Here is a 21,097-nt window from a genome sequence, read left to right as displayed (position 1 = left end):
CTTACAGTTGGGAGGTGGTTTCCTTCTTGCTTATAGACTTTTGTATTAAGTGGTATAAAATGGTTAAGAGGAAAATAAAGACGGGGATATTAAGACTCAGCTAAATCGTCTATGTGTATTTAGCTCCCGACTCCACACCTCCTGTCCAGTTTCTCTGACATGCTGGAGCTGGACTCCAGCAGTGCATAACTGTGTTTAGAATAAGTTGGAAGCTACATTGATTTAGGAAAGTGGATGTGGTAGGTTCTTCTCTAGGGTCTGTAACATCTCTAGTCATGGGTATAGTTAACTAGATTTACAGTATTGGGCTGGAATACATTATTATTGAGAAATCTTGAATTCAAGAAGGCACATGTTAGTTTCCCCAAAGATAAAAAATGCTGCTATTATGCCTTTGTGGATATCTTGCCATGGTGATCTTTTTTTTTTTTTTTTTTTGGTTCATAAGATTATTTATTGGTTTTCTCCCTTAGAGTCTTGTATGGTACCTTCATGAACTATGAGAACTCATCCTTAAGGCATATTCAGGTCAGTTCTAGCTAAACTTCCCCAATTACTCTGCCTGAAGTATCCCTAGAAAGAGAGTGTTATCATAAATGTCTATGAGGAAAATCAATGACAATGAAAAATTGCCTATTTTATTTGGAGGAGACTCTGGAAGACCCGAACTAACAACTTGAAGGGAGAGTCCACATGCCTGGCACTGGGGTTTTTTTATTAGATCTGCCATTCATTCTAGGTTTGACAAGAACTCTTCGGAGAGATTCTATGCTATGCTGTACTTTTAAATTAGATTTTGAAGTCGAAAAATGCCGTTTGGCATTCTATTTTTCTCACTAACCAGAAGGATAACATCTATTACTTTGTTGTCCTTTGTGAACACAAACAGGAATCTTTCTTGAGAGAAACAATTGTCCTTGATTTCAGATATTTCCGCCTTTACAGAGAGATAAATGTGAGTAGTAGAGGATTTTACTTTAAACCAGTATTTTGTTTCTAGGATTGAGATGAACCAAAACTTTTCCTTCCTTTCCAACATTACAGAAGAATTATCAGAAAATCTAACGTTAATCCCAGGTGAGTGATTATACCATGTCTTCAGAATTTAAGCAGAGTGCAATGGCCTATGAGAGCAGACATTAAGGGGGAGTCCTTTCTGCACAGAGTCTTTGATGAACAGGCTGCATTCTACATGGTGAGTAGGAAAGGGGAGGAGCTGTCTCTCGGGAATCATCTTGAGAGTTCCAACAGCTGTGTTTCCTGAGCAGCTTCGCTAAGTGAATGCTGTTGGGGAATGTGAAGGTTTCAGTGAGTATGGCCCAATAGGCTCATATATCTGAATGCTTGCTTCTGAGCTTGTGGTCTGTTTAGGAAGAATCAGGATGTGTGGCCTTGTCAGAAGAGGTTTTCCACTGGTGGTGTGTACTTTGGAATTTCAAAGTCCATGACAGGCCCAGTCTCTCTCTCTTTCAACCTCTTGTTGATCAGATGTAAGCTCTCACCTACTGCTCCGGGGACATGCCTGACTGTCTGCTACTATGTTTTCCACCATGGTCATCAGGACTCACCCTCTCAAACTGTAAACAAGCCCCCAATTAAATTCTCTTTTCTATGAGTTGTATTGATAATGGTGTCTCTTACAGCAACAGAACAATAACTGAGACCAGAAGTTAACCTGAACTCTCTGTAACATGGACCAAGGAGAGGAGGAATCTAAATACATTGTGGAGTGTGACTGAAGCAGATTTTTTAAATACTAGAGTCCATGTTCCTCATGTAGTCATAAAAATGTGGGGTAATTGTAGAAGGTTGTTGGAGAATTTAAATTACTAAGTATTGTGAGACATCTTGGTGGAGTTAAATCCCATGTGTGGGTTTTCCTGGAAATGTTATCTGTGAGAGGGAAAGAACAGTATTTCTGGGGATCAAATCCTGTGTTGTCTCTAGCAATGACTTCCATTCTATCCTGTCAGAAAATCAACAGATTCCTAGGTTTCTAAGAATTAGACCTGAGTTTTGTTGATGTTTTGCACAATGATACATAAACCCGCTGAGAGAGTCACACAGCCCTCCCTCACAGGGCCACGCCTTTCAGCCATCCTGCACCTTGGTTTGTGTGCAGCTTCCCCTGCATCTCCCTCACTGTGTCATTCACAGCACAGTAGTACAGGGCAGAGTCTGACAGCTGCACTGAGGACTTCTGCAGGTGGAAGGAGCTGCTGCTCTTATGGAGAGTGGCGTGGAACCCTTGCTGCTCTGTCCTCTTGTTGGCTGTGGAGCTTCTCAGGAGCAGCTGAGGGGCTTTGCTGATATATTGCACATACCAGAAAGCTGTAGGAGCTGTAGCAATAGTCTGATAGGTGCAGTTCAGCGTCAAAGGTGACCCCACTGTGACAGTAACCAGGCCTTCTGTCTGGGTCACTGAGTCTCCATTGCTCCTCCCTGAAAATAAATAAATAAGGAGGAATCACGATGCTGCATGATGAAGAAGGTAAGGACTCCCACAACTGTGAGAAGATGACGTCATCAACACTCAGGTAAACTTAACTCACCAAGTATCAAAAGGACCAGCAGAACCAGGCAAGTGACAGGAAGCATGTTTACAGAAGACAATGACACTTGTCTCACCAAACTCACAGGACAAGTCTCCTCAGGACCTGACTGAAACTCCTCACTCATAAACAAAGACCTCCTTCTGCACAGTGACAGTCTGTCATGTGAAGCCACCACCTGACGAGACATTGACCTCATTTGAAGAGGCAGCACCCTCTGCTGGTTTCCCTTCAAACAGCACCACAGAAGTCTGTACAACACATTGTGAATAAACTTGAAACCTCACCCAAACGAGGCAGGTCTCATGGCCCCGGTGGATGCCCCAAATCACCAGGTTGACTGAACTATGTGTATCCTGTGATATTTAGGATGATGAGTGTACATAAAAGAATACACACACACACACACACACACACACACACACACACATACACACCTCTGATATAATGTATCCTCTTGTTCTCAGTTTATTGTTTTATGAGAATGTTATGTGATGTATTTTGATTATATCAGCTGATCCCTCCACTCCTGAGACATGAATCCACTCTTCACTACCAACAGAATTTTGTGCTACCCTCATTTAAAATAAATCACCTCATGGTTTGCATTGCAGGTTGTTGTGCCCATATACTCTTGGATGTGATGCCTTCAGTGAAGGGTGATATATGTACCCAGGGTTGCACCACTAAAGAAACCTGCATCTCCTTCCCAAAAGCTACCAGCTGCCAGTCACTCCTTAGCTAGTGGTGGGAATGACCACCTTCCTCTGCTTGCTGGAACTGTGTCTGGCCTGATCCTTTGCAAGTCTTTTGTGCTGTCAAATTGTGAGTTCATTTGTGCAGCTGCCCTGCTGTGTCCAGAAATCACTGTCTCCTTGTGGTCATACCACACCTATGGTTCTTACAGTCTTTCAACACCCTCTTCCTCAGTGACATCTGACTTGGGGAGCAGGATGTGTGATGGATGTCCCATCTGGGACTGACTGAGATACAGCCTCTTCTTCTCTGCAGCACAGTGAGTTCTGGTTCTCTGTGTCAATCACCATGTGCTTCATCAAGATGCTTCTCTGAAGAAGACTGACTGATGCACCAACGTGTGTTCTTCACAAAATTCATTAGGAGTTTGTCTAATAGTATGTCTATTTAGCACAGTAATAGTCACAGGTTCTCCCCTAGGGTCTAAGTCTTGTCTAGTCACAAGTCTTTAGTCTCCAAGTCTTCACAAGTTTCAGCTTGTGAAGCAGACCTTGAATTGAAGCTGAAGTTACCTGGTTACTCCCATTGCATCTGTGCCACTATTGAAATAACGGGCATGTCATCCAGGCTGTGGTTGTAGCTCACTGGGTTCAGAGACCAGAAATTCTGGCAATTCATTTTCTCCTCCAGCATGATGCGTAGCACATTCTAGCACTCTGAAGCTATCCTATAGAATAAGGAGTCAAGGTGAGTATCAGTTTCATTTCTCTATGTTCTTTGACTTATTCAAAAGGTTCTAACTATCAAGTTTCAAAGGATAATAAACAGTATTGACAATATCTCAATATCTCATAAAATAGAGGTTTGCGAACCAAACTAGTCAACAGGAAGTAATCTACTTATTACACTTAGCTTTATAATTGTTATCCTGTGCTGTCTAATGGGGGCATTGGTGCCTCATTACACGGTAAATCTAAGAAAACATTTTATGTACATATATGTCTGTACTAATGAAGCCAGAAGAGGCCACCAAGCTCTGACACAGGGGTGCTGGGGACTGAGCTGTTTTCTCCAAGAACAGTGCATACTCTTATTCACTTAGTCATCTATCCAGTCCCAACCAGGGACACTTCATGATGCTTTCTAAGATGCTTTCTATGGAAGGAATAGGACAGAATGAAGCATTCAGGCCGTGTCAGCAAGGGGAAGTGAGGGATGTAGGCTGAGGTGCTCACACTACAGCATGTTTCCCACCCTCTTTATTGACATGGACTTAATGAGAAGAATCACAGAGGCCATTACAAATGGTAGAGATAGTGAGAGCCCTACTAAGATATTTATTATTAGTTTCCCAGGCAGCAAAGTCACTGAAGGGTGTCATGCATAATAAGGTTTCTTGATGTTATGCCTCATATGATGGTACATTATTCTTCAGGGTGTGTCACAGATTATGGTGAAGAATCCCTAGAAGCAAGAAAGCCACTAAGACACTGAAGCTGAAAATCAGGTGTGAGTCACTGAAAGTCTCAATTGTAGGTGATACTCAGGATATGGCATTAATGTAAAAACCTATAAAAATAACTGCTCCTTAGGTAGTGAACTTTGCTAACTGTCTTAAATAAGAACACACCAATGAAAATAGACTGACTATTATGTATGTTCTAAGCATAGATTTGATGGGGCAGGTAAGTTATACTTTTTCCCCCTTTTTAAAATATAAAACAAGCATGTTTTACATGTCAATCTCGATTTCCTTTCGATCCCCTCCCCCTTTGGCCCCCAACCGAACCCCTATCACATCCCCTTTCTTCTCTCCAGGGAGGGAGAGGCCTTCCATGGGGGAATCTTCAAAGTCTGTCATATCATTTGGAACAGGACCTAGAGCCTGCACTGTGTATCTAGGCTGAGACAGTATCTCTTTAATGGAGTGGGCTCTCAAAGTCCATTTGTGTACTAGGAATAAATACTGATTCACTCAGGTAAGTTATTCTTAAATTTGTTTTTTTCTTGTGAAATAGGATATATTATATAAGCACATTATCTTGTTACTATCAATGACATCCCATCGAACAGTGTCGCTGGAGTCGGGAATGGCCTTGTAAGGGCAGCTGGGCCCAGGGATGTGCCTGGCTGTTACTGATCTCAGCCTGTGTGTCAAACTGGACCCAGAAAGTAAGGACCACAGCCATCTCTCACCCCTGTCCATGTCATCTGCCTTTGCTGTTTCCCAAGCAGTCCTGCAACTTCAAGGAGTTTTGGGAGGGACTGGAGATGCACTGGGTGTGACCCGGAGTCTCAGGGGTCTCGGGCTCTTCCAGGGCGAATGGGCATGGGTGGCCCAGAGAATTATCAAACACATCCCAGCCGCACTTGGCTAAAGTACAGGTCCTAGATCCACACTGGGACCCAGCTCTGGGCAGCTGGGAGAGCCACTACTGACTGACTGGTGTTCGTGTCTGCTACTTTGCCTTTTAATCTAGGCTGTGACCTCCTGGGAGAGCTGAGAACTAAGGTCAGGAATGCTTTCTTTTCCTTCTGCCTTCATACCTGTCTAACTGAATTAGAAGGCTAGCTGTGAAATTAGATCCCCTGTGCTTGAACAGTCTTAGACTTTGCACTTACAGTCTCTTAGCCGTGTTTACCCATTCTCTATTATGAGACTGTGTCTCCATAGTGTTGAAAGACCCTTCAGTCTTTCTCTCAGTACCCTCGCCCCAAAGACCACCAGGGAGCCGATGTTCGTTGAAAACTCACGAGGATTTTTATTAAGGCGGCACGTCGGGGTTCAGCAGCCTTGGGAAGGAGTGAACCCCGAGCAGAAATTACAGCAAGTTTTTAAAGCCTAAAACCGCAAACAGGATGGTGGGGGTAAAAGGGGAGTTTGGAAGTTGGTGCCAGATCTTCATGAATCACGTATGCTTGTGGCTGTCTAACTGACTGGCTCGTTATCTGTCTTAGGCAACGTCTGTGCCCTGACTGAACTTTGTGACCGACCTGGAACCTTGAGGTCTGGGGAATATTCCCAAGTCCTTGAGGACTGAGGTCTGGGAAATATTTTCAAGCCCTTGAGGACCACCAGGGGAAGATGTTTAAGTGTAGCTGCTCACGTCCAAGGATGGGACAGCTTAGTAATATTCCAACTATTGGGGGGCTAACTGTTGGGGCTCTTCAGTGTACGTGCATGAGAAGAGCTTTCATGTGTCCAGGTGAAAGGTGACGTTCACTGTCAAGTACCAGATTTGCATACTCATACTTACTCTAATCTGTAATTGGGTTGCTACATTAGAATGGTATCTTGGTACCCTAAGCTTATGCTTTTCACTGTCTTCCTGTTCTAACTTTATCTGATCAAATTCTACCATCCTATACTTCAAGGCCTACATAAAAATGAAAACTCTTTCAGTCCCTTTATGAGCTCAGTACCATAACTTTAACATCATTTCCTCCCTGTCTAGCCTTTCGAATCTTTGTTAGGATACTTGTCTTATTATTTTTCATGTTTACATAATTTGTCTAGTCCTCAATCATATATTGTAAATTCCTTGAAAGGGCTCTCTTATTTTTGGTACCTGGCATTTAATATCTTATTAGATACATTTAAGATGCAAAAAGAAACAAATCTTGTTAACAACTAGCTCTGTTTTATACAAGTAGATATATTTACTATCTGGAGCAGAAGTCAGAAGCTCTGTTTGAACATGAACTGGCTTTGATATATATTTTGTTTCTCACATTTACCATTTACTTGGAAATATGAAGTATTGCATAGTAATTTTCTAAATGTTTTGTATTGAATCTGTACAATTCTACAAGTCCAATCTGAATTAGCATCACATGAATCTGTTTATTCCCCTCACCTGATTTCATCTATCAGAGTGTAAAGGCAGAGTGAAATGTGTGCAGTTTTGGAACTTAATTCAAAAGACATTTGCTTGTCTGTTAAACAATGAGAAACATAAGCTAACAGGTCAGATTTGGTTGTTCTTTTGTGGATCTTGTCTAATGGCCTGTGATGCTATCCAACACAATGCTGCAAGCAGAGCTACATCAAGCACTGTGCTGTGTTGATGTGATAGCTCACTAACAATCAAATAAATTTGTTAATTAATTAATTAGTTTGTTTGCTTTCTTATTTGAGGGACCACAACATCCAGGCCATAACAAGATGATTTCTTGCTGTTTGTAGCTAGAATGAACAGAAGGAACAATTAAAAATGCAAATCTTTTAAAGCTGCAGATACTATAGGTCTAGGCAAAATCAACTTTAATTATTAAAGAGATTAGTGCTATTATGGAGAAACATTGCTTTTCACTGGAATGATAGAAATAGTGCCTAGAAGTTAAAGTACCCCAGGGTATGAACATCAAAGTCTGACTTAGAGAAAAGTTTCTTGGGAAAATAGTCTCTTTTGACACTTCCCAGAAAAAGGACATGCTGAGAAGTGTTATCCTCAGTTTAGCCACTTAGACATGCAGAGGCCACTCACTGCAACAGAAATAAAAGAGGTCAGACTACATGGAAAGCTGGCAGCAGAACTCAGTGTCATCTGCATAGTGCTCATTGTGAAGACATGAAGAACACAACACCCATGACCACCAAGGCTTGCAGTGAGGCTCAGAGAAAAGCTAGGGTTGCCAGGCACTATACAGCTGAGTTAGATTCCCTGAGAGCTTTGAGAGGCCTGTGAGTTAAGAGGTAAGGCCAAAGTCTAAGTTAAAATGACAGCCACTGGATGTTTGGGATTCCAGGAAGACTAAATATCTACCAAGGAAAACTGCAAGGTTTGAAAACTATATATAGTGCAGGCATGTAATAAAAGCAAGAATAGATAATCGATTGTATTTAAAACATAGAAATACCTACTTTAAAATCATATCATTTCAGGATTCTATTCATTGTACAAAAAAATTCCTGAAATTAGACGAACACAAGACGCATCTCAGGATTCCAAAGACCCATCTAAGCCATGAAGTTGCACACAGACCTTTTGGGGCCTGTCATCACTGAGCACTCCTTCCTCATGCTCCACAAGGATCCTCTACTCTCTGTTCTGATATTAGAGCATGAGGAATCTTTTTTATTTGCTACTCTTAATCCTTCACTTCAAGTGAAGAAATGCAAGGACCCTACACTTTAAGACATGTGTGTATGGATGGCCAGAACTGCGCATGGCATTTCAGATTTTTATCTGAGCTCATGGTATTTTTCTTCAACCAAAGGTGCTTCTAAATGTCACAAGTTTGAAAGGGTTCATCTGTCCTATTGATAACAGAATTTTCTTCATTAGGAGACATAAGTACCAACTCTGTCCATAGATAGGGTTTGTAGGATGCAGCTCAGAGGGTTTGCATCATAGCAGCTGGTGCATGATAAACACTGCGTCTGCAGTACAGAAGTAAGCAGCAAAGGGTACAGCCAGCAACGGGACAGGAGGCTACTCTGAATAGAGATTCTCTTACTGCAGCAAGAGTGTAATATCCAGAGAGGATGGAGGACACCCATAAAACAAGACCCTTTACATAAACATGATCAAAGCACATATGAATTCACAGAGCCTGTGGCAGTATGTACAGGGCTCTCATGGGTCTTCACCAGGTCCTTTGGGCATATATTATGGTTTCCAATTTGACTTTTTATGGAATTCCTGAGTGTACAAACAATTGGGTCTCTGTTTCTTGTGCCGTCTTTTTGGGTTCTTTCCTTTGGTTGGTTCGTCTTGTCCACGTCTAACATATTAACGTACTTGGATGTTTTTCTCTGCCTTGCCTATTCCCACTGGACCAGTTTCTCTGGAACAGACTGAAAGCTTACATTTTGATAAACATGGATGAAGCATAAAGATAAAGCTAACTGGGGGAATGGCATGAGTCTTTTAGAACTGCAAAAACTACTGCCAGTGAATTCCTTCAATAAACACTCACCTCATAAATCTACCCAAACAATTCTACCAACTGGTAACCAAGCATTCAAATATATGAGCCTATGGGAGCCACTCTCATTCAGACCACCACACCTGTAGAACAAAGTTCAAGTGTGAATAAGAAATTACCAGAAAAGAAGGAAAAAAAGAAAGAGAGAATTATATGGATTTATGCTGGTAGAGAAAGAGAAACAACCTTGTCAATTGGCAATGGATGTTCTTTGTCCCTTCGTGCTGTGGAAGGGTATGCAACAATAATCTTTCGTGGTTGATAAATTATTAAAGCCCAGAAAAATAAAAATAGTCAGCACTTTGTGAATCTCTTGTGCACTACACATATCATTGGGTTTGCCAATAACATGACTATTCTAACATTTCTCCAAGTTATGCTTTCAGGATGCAACCTAGAAGGATAAGGTAGTATGTTACAGAGGGTTACTATTGCTGTGATGAAACACCATGACCAAAACAACTTGGAAAGGAAAGGGTTTATTTGGTTTATACTTCAACACTGGAGTCTGTAGTGATCTGTTTGGTTACAGTGTGGGGCTACACTACTTCTCAAGGATTTGGGTGAAGAGCTAAGGATTTAAATGAAGACAACGACCACTATGGCTTATTCTTACAAGGAAAATGGCATTTATTGTAACAAGAAGTGAATCATTAAATACCAATAGCAGTCATGGTGGAAAACTACCAAGGTTAGGAGCTCACGGTCTCAGAACTCTCCAGCAAAGATGGGCAGACAACAGGAACTTGCATTCAGGCTATACTGGGAGGAGGGGACAAGAGTCACAAGCTCCTAGTCACAAGCTGGTCACTAGACCCCCATGGGAAAAGGGTACAACCATAGTCCATCACTGAAGGAAGTCAGGACAGGAACTTACACAGAGCAGCTACCTGGAGGCAGGACCTGATGAGAGGCCATGGAGAGATGATGCTTTCTGGCTTGCTCATCATGACTTGCTCAACATGTTTTCTTTATTTTTAATTTAGAAACAATCTTATTTTACATATCAACCCCTCTTCCCTCTCCCTTCCATGCCCCAAGCCCCTCAACTCACCTCCTCCCTATTCACGACCATGGACAATCTATCATCTCCATAGTATAATCAACAAGATGGGAGAACTTGCCAAGAACACTGTCAGTAAACACTGCTGACAACGTCCCACAAGTGGTTCTGCCAGTGTAAACCAAATTTTGGGCATGGGTAAGAGACTACCTTTGATTGTAGAAAATACAAGAAAGAAAGGCCACATCCCATCCAATGAGGTGGCAAAGAGAATCACTAGGCTGACATTTGTAGTTGGCTCCTTTCCTGGCAAGCTGCCTCCCATGCCAACACTGGGATCTCCTAGAATCTTGCAAATCAAATGAGCCAGAAGAATTTGAGATAACTCCCTCAAGTCTGTGTAGAGCACCACTCCCATCACAATGAGATGTAGGACTGGGAATTTTCATTGACCTATCACCCTGCCTAAACTGAAGATTCCAGTAAAGCAGTGGGATGTATTAGGCAATTTTTACTCACAAAATAGTGACTTCCCAGAATTAATGATGCATGGACGCAGAAATGAGCAGTTGGATGTCATGAAAGCAGAGGATGATAAAAGAGAGAGAGAAAGACAGAGAGAGAGAGAGAGAGAGAGAGAGAGAGAGAGAGAGAGAGTGTGTGTGTAAAGTTCTAATTAGAACCACAATTGTGTTGATGGACAGACAGCCTTATGCTGCATGAATAAATAATGATGGACCTAACCCTGACTCAGCTGCTTTTCTCTACCTGATACTCCAGGGTCTGGAGGTGTCTGATGACTCGTTCTTCATTTTCACAGATGACTTTCAGTTCTCCCAAGTAGTGCTGCAGCAGGATCCATTCCCATAGCATCTTCTTGGTCTCTTGCCTCAGCTTCTCCACTACATACTGCACCTGAGACTTCTCCATCTGGAGTCGTTGCTGCAGATTGATAGACACACTCTCTGGATAGTAAGACCTTGAACCTCTTCCTACCACCCCTGCATCCATAACCCTTCAATCCAACTCTTCCTCAGGTTCCCAAAGAAGACAGAGACAAAAAGGCAATGCAGCCGTGAGAGCTGCTCTCAGAAGGCCAAAAGTAGAGAACAAGAAATTCCAGTAGGAATCAAACTATTTTTAATATCCCATAAGAAAAGAAATCCAAGTATATTTACTAATGTGAGTAGATCCTTCAATGCCCTTAACTGACTATGGTAATGGAGCCACATCAGGAGGTAGGGGACAAAGCCACTCAGAGGGATGACAGGAGACCCAAGGGGTTTAGAGATCCCATGGGGGCAATAGGCCCATGCCTGAGAACTTTCCTGACACCGGTCTCATGGTACAAAATGTTCTTCTACCTAGAGAAGTGGCCTCAAACTATGGGTCATGATTCCTTGGGTGATGGTTTTTTTTTTTTTTTGACTTTTCGAGACAAGGTTTCTTTGCATTGTTTTGGAGGCTGTCCTGGAACTTGCTCTGTAGACCAGGCTGGCCTGGAACTCACAGAGATTCGCCTGACTCTGCCTCCCAAGTGGGGATTAAAGGTGTGCACCATCAATGCACTGCTTGGTGTTATTCTTTCAATGGGTAGCATCTCAGATTTCCTTCATAATAGATTCTTACATTGTGATTCATAACAGTAGCAAAATTACAGTTATGAAGTAGCAGGAAAAACAAGTTCATGGATGAACAACACCAAAACATTGCAAATTCTATTCACTTGGTCAAAATATTAGGAAGGATGAAACTACTGAACTAGATTCTATTTAAGGTTGACAGTCTGGGGCTGGGAGGACCCTGAAGCACCTCCTTCTTCCAAAACCATAGATTCTGTTTTTGACTTGAATACATTTAGTACTTTCCAGATGAGGAACTAACTGATATCTGCTGCTGAAATTATATGTTCATAAGGTAATTATATTCAATAAATTTATTCATGGTAAAATTATCATTCTTATTGGAAATTATAGATTTGATGGTGAGAATGAATCTTCTTAAACAACTTCTTAGTAAAGAGTTTATAGAAATTATTTTCCAGTAGGCAAGTTGTAGCTCATTTGCTCTAGATGGTTGATCACTGGCATTATTGATTACTTGGGACCTAGAGGAGATCACTATTCTAAGGATGCAATTTGAAGAATCTTTAATTATACACCCTGAGTCATGCATAAAATGACATCTAAAATTCCAGCAGCAGACATTGGTATTTATGCTTTCACAGATGCTTGTGCAAAGGATAACATACATATATTTTATATCCTAATTACTCATACTCCACAAAAGATTGTACCATTATTATATGAAGATTACCATTCATGGCATAAGGATATCATAGGCTATTTTTATTGGGGAGAAATCACTTACATGAAAAACTGATTATCCAGGGTCAGCGCTCCGAACATCCAATGTCAGCTGCTTGCCAAGACCCAACCGGAATCCACAGATCTTGCCTCTCTCTCCTCATGCCTATATCCCACACATCCCTATGTACCTGTGGCCATGCCCAAATGGGTTTGATCAGCACCACATGTACCTAGACTTTATTCCTCCATTCAATTCTCCTTTTAGTCTAAGGAAAAGATTTACATTTGAATCAAAAGTATATACAAAGATGGCATAATTCAAGTGTGTGCTAGGAGAAGGAAAATTATGAACATTTAACCCTAGAGATTACAATAAGTAATATAGCAAGAACAAATGGCAAGAACTACACATCCATTCCTAGGGGAAAGGCATAACACAGATTACTATAGAGCAGTTCTAAGATGGAAAGTTTAAGTCTTGTACCTAATATTTCTATCTAGGTAGAGAGAATAATAATTGGGACAGTCTAATCTTCAACCCCATCAAAGACCTGAGAAGGTAGACAATAATACTAGAGTAGGCAAGTAGCCCAGGTCAGCAGGTTCCAAACGTGCAGGGAAGACAGAAACAATAGGCTAACTGGACAGTCACCCAATTTCGCACAGCAGCATAAGGACAACCAGTTTTGACTGAGGCCTAGAGTATCAGAATGAACAACACAGAAGCCAGGAGGTAGAAAGGCTGTCTTACCCTGACTTGGCAAGCTTCAGGACACTTCACATTTATCTCCTGAAAGCACAGTAGAGAAGCATGTCGAAAGTCAGCTGGTGAAATGGGGGCAGTTTTTTGACCAAGAGGCCATTAACTGAGGAGGGACAGTGGTGCCCAACATATTCTCTGGAATAGCATGGTGCTGTCAGGAGCAATAGTGTCTCATGTCAACAAAGTACTAGTATTAAACATCTAAATGTCATACTCTGCAGGTCTGTGACTGTAAAGATCTTAGAAGAGAGAGTGGGAGGTATGCTTGAACGAATTGGTACAGGTGAACACTTCCTGAGCATAACATCAGTAGCACAGACATTGAGATCAACAATCAATAAATGGGACCTCCGGAAACAGAGACAGTTCTGTAATCTAAAGGACACAGTCAGCAAAACAAAATGGCAGCCCACAGAATGGGAAAATATATTAACCAACCCCACATCTAACAGAGGGCTGATATCCAAAATATAAAAAGAAGTCAAGAAGCTAGCCAACAAAACACCAAAAATCCAATTAAAAACTAAATAGAGAATTCTCGACAGAGGAATCAAACATGACTGAAAGACACTTTAAGTGCTCAACATCTTTACCCACCATGGAAATGCAACTCAAAACAACTCTTAACACCATCTTACACAGGCCAGAATGTCTAAAGTAAAACCACCAACAACAATTTATGATGCAGAACCTGGAAACAACATAGATGCCCCTCAACTTAAATAGAGTACCACTCAGTGAAAAAAAATGGAATCATGAAATTTGCAGGAAAATGAATGACACTAGAAGGAACCATTCTGGGTGAGATAACCCAGTCACAAAAAGACAAATATGGAATGTAGTCACTCATATATGGATTTTAGACATGGAGCAGGGAATTGCCAGCCTACAACCCCACTGCCAGACAGTCAGGGAAACAATTACCCTAAAAGAGATATGCATGGTCCTCAGAAAATGGGGATGGGACAGGATCTCCTTAGTGGATTGGGAGCATGGGATAGGGAATGGAAGCTGGGTTAAAGGGAGCATGAGAAAAGGACGGGAGAGTAGGACATGGGGGAGCAGGATGCATGAGTCTGGGAAATAATAGAGGAAAGCAGGATGAGAGATTTTCAATATAATGGGAGTCATTATAGGTTTGAGGAGAGATCTATCACTAGTGAGATTTCCAGAGTTCTATAAGAATGGCACCAACTAGCAATCTAAGCAATAGCGGAGAGGCTACCTTAAAAGTCCTTCCTTGATAATGAGACAGTGGACCACCTTGTATGCCATCCTAGAGCCTTCATTCAGCTACTGATAGAAGCAGAAGCAGACACCCACAGCTAAACCTTGAACTAAATTCTTGGAAACACGTTGCAGAGACAGAGGAGTGATGAGAAAAGGGATCAAGCCCAGGTGGGTGAAACCAACAGAAACATTTGTCCCAAACAAGGAAGAGCTCTTAGAAACCAGACTGATGGCTGTGAGGCCAGCTTGGGATCAATCCGAGCCCCCTAAATTTGGGCATCAGTGAGGAGGCCTCAGAAATCTGTGGGGCCTTGTGTGGTACATAAGTAAATCCCTGGCAGCGGAGTGGAATTTGTGAGCCCATTCCACATGGTGGGATACTCTCTCAGCCTGGATACATGGGGGAGGGCCTAGGCCCTGCCCTGAATGATATGACATACATTGGAGATACCCAGGAAGGGCTGCAGGCTCTCTGGAGAGTGAAGAGTGGATTGCTTGGGGTTTGGGGTGTTGGAGTGAGGCAGAGGACCAGGACAGGGAAAGGGAGCTGGGATTGATCTGTGAAACAATTCTGTTTCTGATATAAATGAAAAACAAGGTGTTCATAGTTGTGTGGATTCAAATCAGGGGTTTGAGTCAATTTCCTTGATCCACCTGTCTGTTTTTCTGCAAATAGCATGCTTTTTTATTAGTATATAGAGCTTAAAGTCAGTGGTGGTGATACGCCTGGAAGATCAGTTATTATACAGGACTGTTTTTGCTATCCTGGGTGTTTTTATTTTTCCATATTAAATTGAGTATTGTTCTTTTGAGGTCTGTGAAGAATTTTACTGGGAACTGCTTAGAATCTGTAGATTGATTTCAGTAAGAATGCCATATTTACATTTCAACATCTAATGAGATGACCATATTTTTAAATTTGTTCTTGGGTTCAGTTTGCCAGTATGTTATGGTGTATTTTTTTGCATCAATGTTCCTGAGGGAGATTGGGCTGTAGTTTTCATTCTTTTTGTATCTTTGTGTAATTTTGGAATCAGGATAACAGTAGCCTTAGAAAAGAACTTTGTTTTCTATTTTGTGGAAGAATTTGAAGAGTAGTGGTTTTAGCTGTTCTTTGAAATTCTGGTAAAATCCTGCACTGCAAACTCCTGGTTCTAGCCTTTTTTTGGCTAGGACACTTAGGAAATATAGATTTCTTATTATTATTTAACTTATCTTTATTTAATTTTGGTATGTCACAGAAAACAAAAATATTGCAGGTTTTTTTTCATATTTTGCAATTTTAAGGAATAAAATATTTTCTAGTATGGCCTAATTTTACTCTGATTTTCCTCAGTGTCCATTGTTATGTAAAACTTTTCTTTACTGATATTTTAATTTGGAGATTCTGTCACTGCCATTTAGAAAGTTTGGACAGGAGTTTGTCAATCTTGTTTATGTTTCATTGATTCTTCCTGACATTCTTTTCTTTTCTAAAATCCACACCAATAGAGAAACAGGAAGGTAATAGAGAAATAAATTGTTCCTGGTAGAAGGGGAAAGTGAAAAGAACTCCTGAGCAAATTAGGAGCATGGGGGGATAGGGGAAGTAGGTAGGAAAAAGAGAAGGGGAGGAGAAGAGGGGGTGGAGAACATTAGGAATCAGAAAGACTGAGTCAGACTGAGTCTGGGGAGGATTAGAGGAGAGCAAGAAAACAGATCCCTTAATAGAGGGAACCAATACGGGTTTAAAGAGAAATCTGGTTCTATGGAAACTTTTAGACTGTAACCTACTTTATAAAGTAAGCATTTAATCGAATTGCCTCAATTACATTTTCAGAGGTTCAGTCTATTATGATCATGATGGAGCTTAAAGGAGTAAGGAGAATAAAGACTGTTTGGGGAGATGTGGGGATATCTGGTATAATGAATGTGTTGTAAGGCCAGCTCAACCCCAGCCTGTATCTACCCACAGGAGTTTCTCAGAGAATGGAAAACTCAGATGGGAAACATAATTGATCCCCTACAACACTGACACATGAAACTCACAGTATTCTAGTAATCTTTTGAGAATTGTCATTGCACAAGCCTCACCACCATGGCACCAAGGTGTCTGCAGAGTCCTGTCACACTGGTGATGTGACAACAGCCACTTACCTTACCAAATCACTTTCACTCTGGTGACTGCACACATTTTCCTTGACTTCCACCAGTAGATTTAAAGGTATTTGAATACATGTCCTACATTCATAGAGCTAACTTCTACTGAAAAGAACACATATGCCCTCTCCCTACAAGACATACTGGATGTTCTGTAATTTGGACAGTGTTTTTTAAATTAACATATTGGTAATGCACCCTCACCTGTGTGCAATATTCCTTTAAAATATCCTGTAATTCTGACATGAATATCATAGATAATTTTCACTACACTTGGGATAGATTTTTATGTTTTCAGTTTTCAAGGATTATTTTCTAGTATAGTAATCTTGATTGACAGCTGTTTTTGGAAGCAGTACAGAATAGATAAAGAAAATGTGGTACATTTGTACAATGGAGTATTACTCATCCCTTTAATAATTGACATCATGAGATTTTTAGGCATATTGAACTAGAAAAAACATACCTGATTGAGGTATCTTAGACTCAGAAAGACACACATGGTATTATTCTCTTATTGTTTCATCCAGTTCTCATACTCTGAACTCTGATCCTTCCTTTAGCCATCTCACCTGTAGTTGTCTAATCTGGGAGTGTGGTTGCAGCTGAGAAAAGCACTGCAGTGAGAGCTGTAACTAAAACAGCATCTAATCACTTTCTCATGACACTGTTGACTCTTTTCTTCCCTTTGCAGGTCTTTTTTGTTAGTGTGTCTCAGATATGACATCAAATATCTTGAGAGACTAAGGAAAAAGAAGTTACTACTAACATTAAGGCAGATCTGTTAATTTATGAAAGCATTTCCATGTACTGATGAAAGATAAAATCAGAACCATTGAACTTGGGGGAAGCTTCAGTGAGCATCATATTGAATATGTTATGTGAGGGAACCTTTTCAGCAGTTAATTTAATAAGTGATAAATGGAGATACTTCTCGTGGCACAAACCTATAATCCCAGAACTTGGGAAGGTGACACAGGAAGATCATGAATTTTAGGCCAGCTTAGCCTCCAAAATGACATCCTGTCTCAAACATAAATTAATGAAAATAAATACAGGGAGGCAACAAATGAGATAGTTAACTGAGCAAAGAGACAAAGTACAAATGAGAGAATATCTTGTGAGCTATACATCTGACAGAAGATTGAACCATTAAACAATAAATCACCCAAAAATGAGCTATGGAACTGAACAGAGAGCTCTTAAATGAAGAGTCATCAGTGAAATGGAATTTAGACTAATTTGATACTTCATTTCACCCATTAAAACATATATCATCAAGTAATAAAATTACAGCAAATACTGGTGAAGTTCTTGGGAACTAGGGAGTCTTCCTTCACCTGGGTGGAGCACAAACTGATGTAACAACTATGTAAATCAGTGTTACACATTCTCAGAAATCTAAAAGAGGAAGTGTTGTAGGGTCCAGCTATGTAATTCCTGGATACATATTTGAGGGACTCTGAATCCAGCCTCAAAAACAATTGTTCAACCATGTTTAACACTGCTCTATTCACAATTTCATGAAGTCAGCCTAGATGCTCACCAATAAAAGAATGGATAATGAGATTTTAGTGGACATTTTATATTATAAATTTGTAACACTCAAATGATGCGTGGTGAACAGTGCCAAGGGGAACTGTGAGTGGCTATAGGGGAACTGTGAGGGGCTGCAGGGGAAAAGGCTGAGGGCCTTTTTACCTCAAATGCATTTTGTTCACTTGACTGTTCTTGGACAGGATTTCCTGCCTCTTATGTGAAACATTTGCATTCAATTTATAAGACATACTTAGGTCTTATAACTATAACATGCATGGCAGATCATAGCTATAGAAGATAATCTTCAATGTACCCTCAATAAGGGTATGCCTTCTGTCATGCTTTCAATGTTTCCAGGAAATGGTGTTTAAATCATTCTATCAGAAAGTTCAAGGAAAGAGATGCTATGTTGCTGTTTAATATATGCTTATTGGCATTTATTTACTTGTTTTTCTGATCATGATTTGCTGAACTCAAACAACCTTCTTTGGATCATTGTTTTCCTTGTTACATTTGTTAATAAAAGTGCACTCAAACTGATGTAAGCTTGTCTATAGCATTAGACTGCAGTCTGCCCAATTCCTTCAGGTCCTCAAAATCCAAGTCCAACAGACAAGATCTGCAAAGGTCTTCTAGAATGTTCAACAATATATACATATATATGAATATTATTCCTCAATAAAGAAAAATGAAATGATAGATTTTGCATAAAAACGAATGGAGTTGGAAAATACTTTAGTGAGTTATCAAAGCCTCAGGGACAAACACATGCAAATCTTAGCTTGTAATTTTTATCTGTATGTATCATGAACTAGAGTGTCTGTAGATGTCAGGAAGTTAGACAGCTGCCCACAAGAGTTAAAGGTGGCATGAAGACGAGTGGAAGGGAATAAAGCACATGACCTGGAAGTGGAAGGGGGAATTCTGGGAGGAAGGAGGTTTCATTAAGAATGGGGAATAGAGAAATGGGAGAGGGAATTAGCCTGGGGAGGGTCAACCAAAAGTACATATGTATGAAATTGCTCTAGAGAAACCAGATAATTCATAAACATGTTTTTAAAAAATTAGAAAACAAATACTCTTTTAATTGAAAGATTTTAAAAAGAAGGAAGTCAGAGTGCTGTAGAGGTGATGGTGGTCCTTGTGACATGGCATGAGAAGAGTCTCATTGCCATGTGCATGTAGTCCAGCTCAACAAGATTGGCACATGAAGAGTGTGTACATTGTTGTAAAACCTTCAATGTAAGAGAAGAGTGGAAAATATTCCACCCAAACCAATTGTGTGCCTTTCTCTTTAGGAAATGTCAATTACTTTCCTAATCAAGCAAACCCTCTCTACTCCTGCTTTTATTCCCCATTGCCTATAGAAAAGAAAGTTTCCCCAGCCTGTGGCCTGAGCTCTATCTGAGCGCTTCCTGGGGCCAAGTGGGTTTAGGTGCAGGCTGCAGGTTCCTGGGCAGCAATGTGTGCTCACTGCACACAGGTAGACAGCTGAGTCACTGGGCTGAGAGTCTCTGATGTTCAAGGAAACATGCAGGCTGGCTTTATTGAGATGAATGGTGAATCTGCCTTCTTCCTTTTTACCATTGGAGATGATGGTCATCAGAGCCTTGGGGCTTTTCCCAGGATACTGTCTGTACCACCAGAAATACTGAGAATTTTGATCGCTGGAAGTGCAGTTGAGAGAGGCCATGTCTCCCTCTTGGACACTGAGGGATTCTGGGTTCTGCTGCAACTTCTGCTGGCTGCTCACGCCTGTGCAGAAAAACAGAGGTCAGACACACAGGACTGGATGCATATGGATGCTAACAGCCCAGAATGGCTTCCCCATGGGCCTCCCAACTGCTTTTGTTTCAGCGTGAGAACATTAGAATTTCTTTCCTCTCTCCTAAAACATGTGAAGGCAATACCCTCACTTATTGTGTTTTTATGGTCCCATAGAAAAGGTCAAACTCACCCCACAGTTGAAGCCAGAGCACCACTATCAAAACACTTAAGGAATGCATTATTATTTTCAATGAAGATTCACACTTCAAACATAAAAAAGGACGGGCATTAAGGAGTTCAAATTCTTCTGCTGTAAAACGGATTAAAGAAAAAAACCCAAACTGTTCACCCAATTAGAAAGAAGGCCCTAGTTTTCACTGCCACAGCAAAATGCTCCACCCTATTACCACTCCCACAACACACACACACAGACTCAAAGGACCATGGGAGAAACAGCCTCCTGGTCTCTAAGAGGATACTGCCACCATGTGGATACATGTCAGTTTCAAAGAAATAATTTAAGCAATACTCTTCTTAGGTAAACTATTAAAACAAGCACTAGTTTTTAAGAATTTGTTCATGTTTATGTATGAGTATGCAAACATTTTCCACAAAATGGCAATGTATTTTCAGCAAATAAAAGTTATTTCACTAGTCACTTTTCTGTAACAATCAAATAATGGTTTATGTTCTTTATCTAGTTTCTGTGTCAGCTCATACAGCCCTGCACTGTTCCTTCATCATCAATATTAAGTTTTCTGTAATTAAAAAGATCTGTTTAAAATAAAATAGCTTTAAATGTGGCTTAACATACATGGCTCCAGGTCACAGCCTAGCTATGTTTTATTCATGTATCTGTCTATTTACTCATTCATTTCTTTTTGTACATGTTATGTGTGTATTTGTGTTTGTGTGTAGGGTTAATGTGAACTCCTCAGTGTTTGTATGTGTACTTGTGGATAGGTTAGAGGTCAACATCAGGTGTTTTCTTTGATTACTCTTCACCTTGTTTTATTATTTAAGACATATTAAAACCAACCCTGATCCACCAATTAAAAAATAACTGTCCTGGATATCATTGCTATATCAACAAGCCCTTCTCTTCTTTCCTGCCCACGCTCTCTCATACACAGACACATGAGAAATTGCCTCTGGGTCTCTCTGAACC

At 40.7% G+C, this 21,097-nt stretch overlaps 1 gene segment (V, D, J or C); it reads right to left on the bottom strand.

The window, feature by feature from the left end:
- Positions 1-19,456: 19,456 nt before the first annotated feature.
- On the bottom strand, positions 19,457-20,168 carry LOC121138719. The segment is given in 2 exon segments: positions 19,457-19,917; positions 20,120-20,168. Coding segments are annotated over 2 exon segments (510 nt in total).
- Between the last annotated feature and the right edge of the window lie 929 nt (positions 20,169-21,097).

Source organism: Mesocricetus auratus, unplaced genomic scaffold (assembly GCF_017639785.1).
Source record: "Mesocricetus auratus isolate SY011 unplaced genomic scaffold, BCM_Maur_2.0 contig_13250_pilon_obj, whole genome shotgun sequence".
Classification (NCBI taxonomy): domain Eukaryota; kingdom Metazoa; phylum Chordata; class Mammalia; order Rodentia; family Cricetidae; genus Mesocricetus; species Mesocricetus auratus.
The sequence above is the reverse complement of the archived record's forward strand: the minus strand, read 5'-3'. Positions and strand labels throughout refer to the sequence as shown.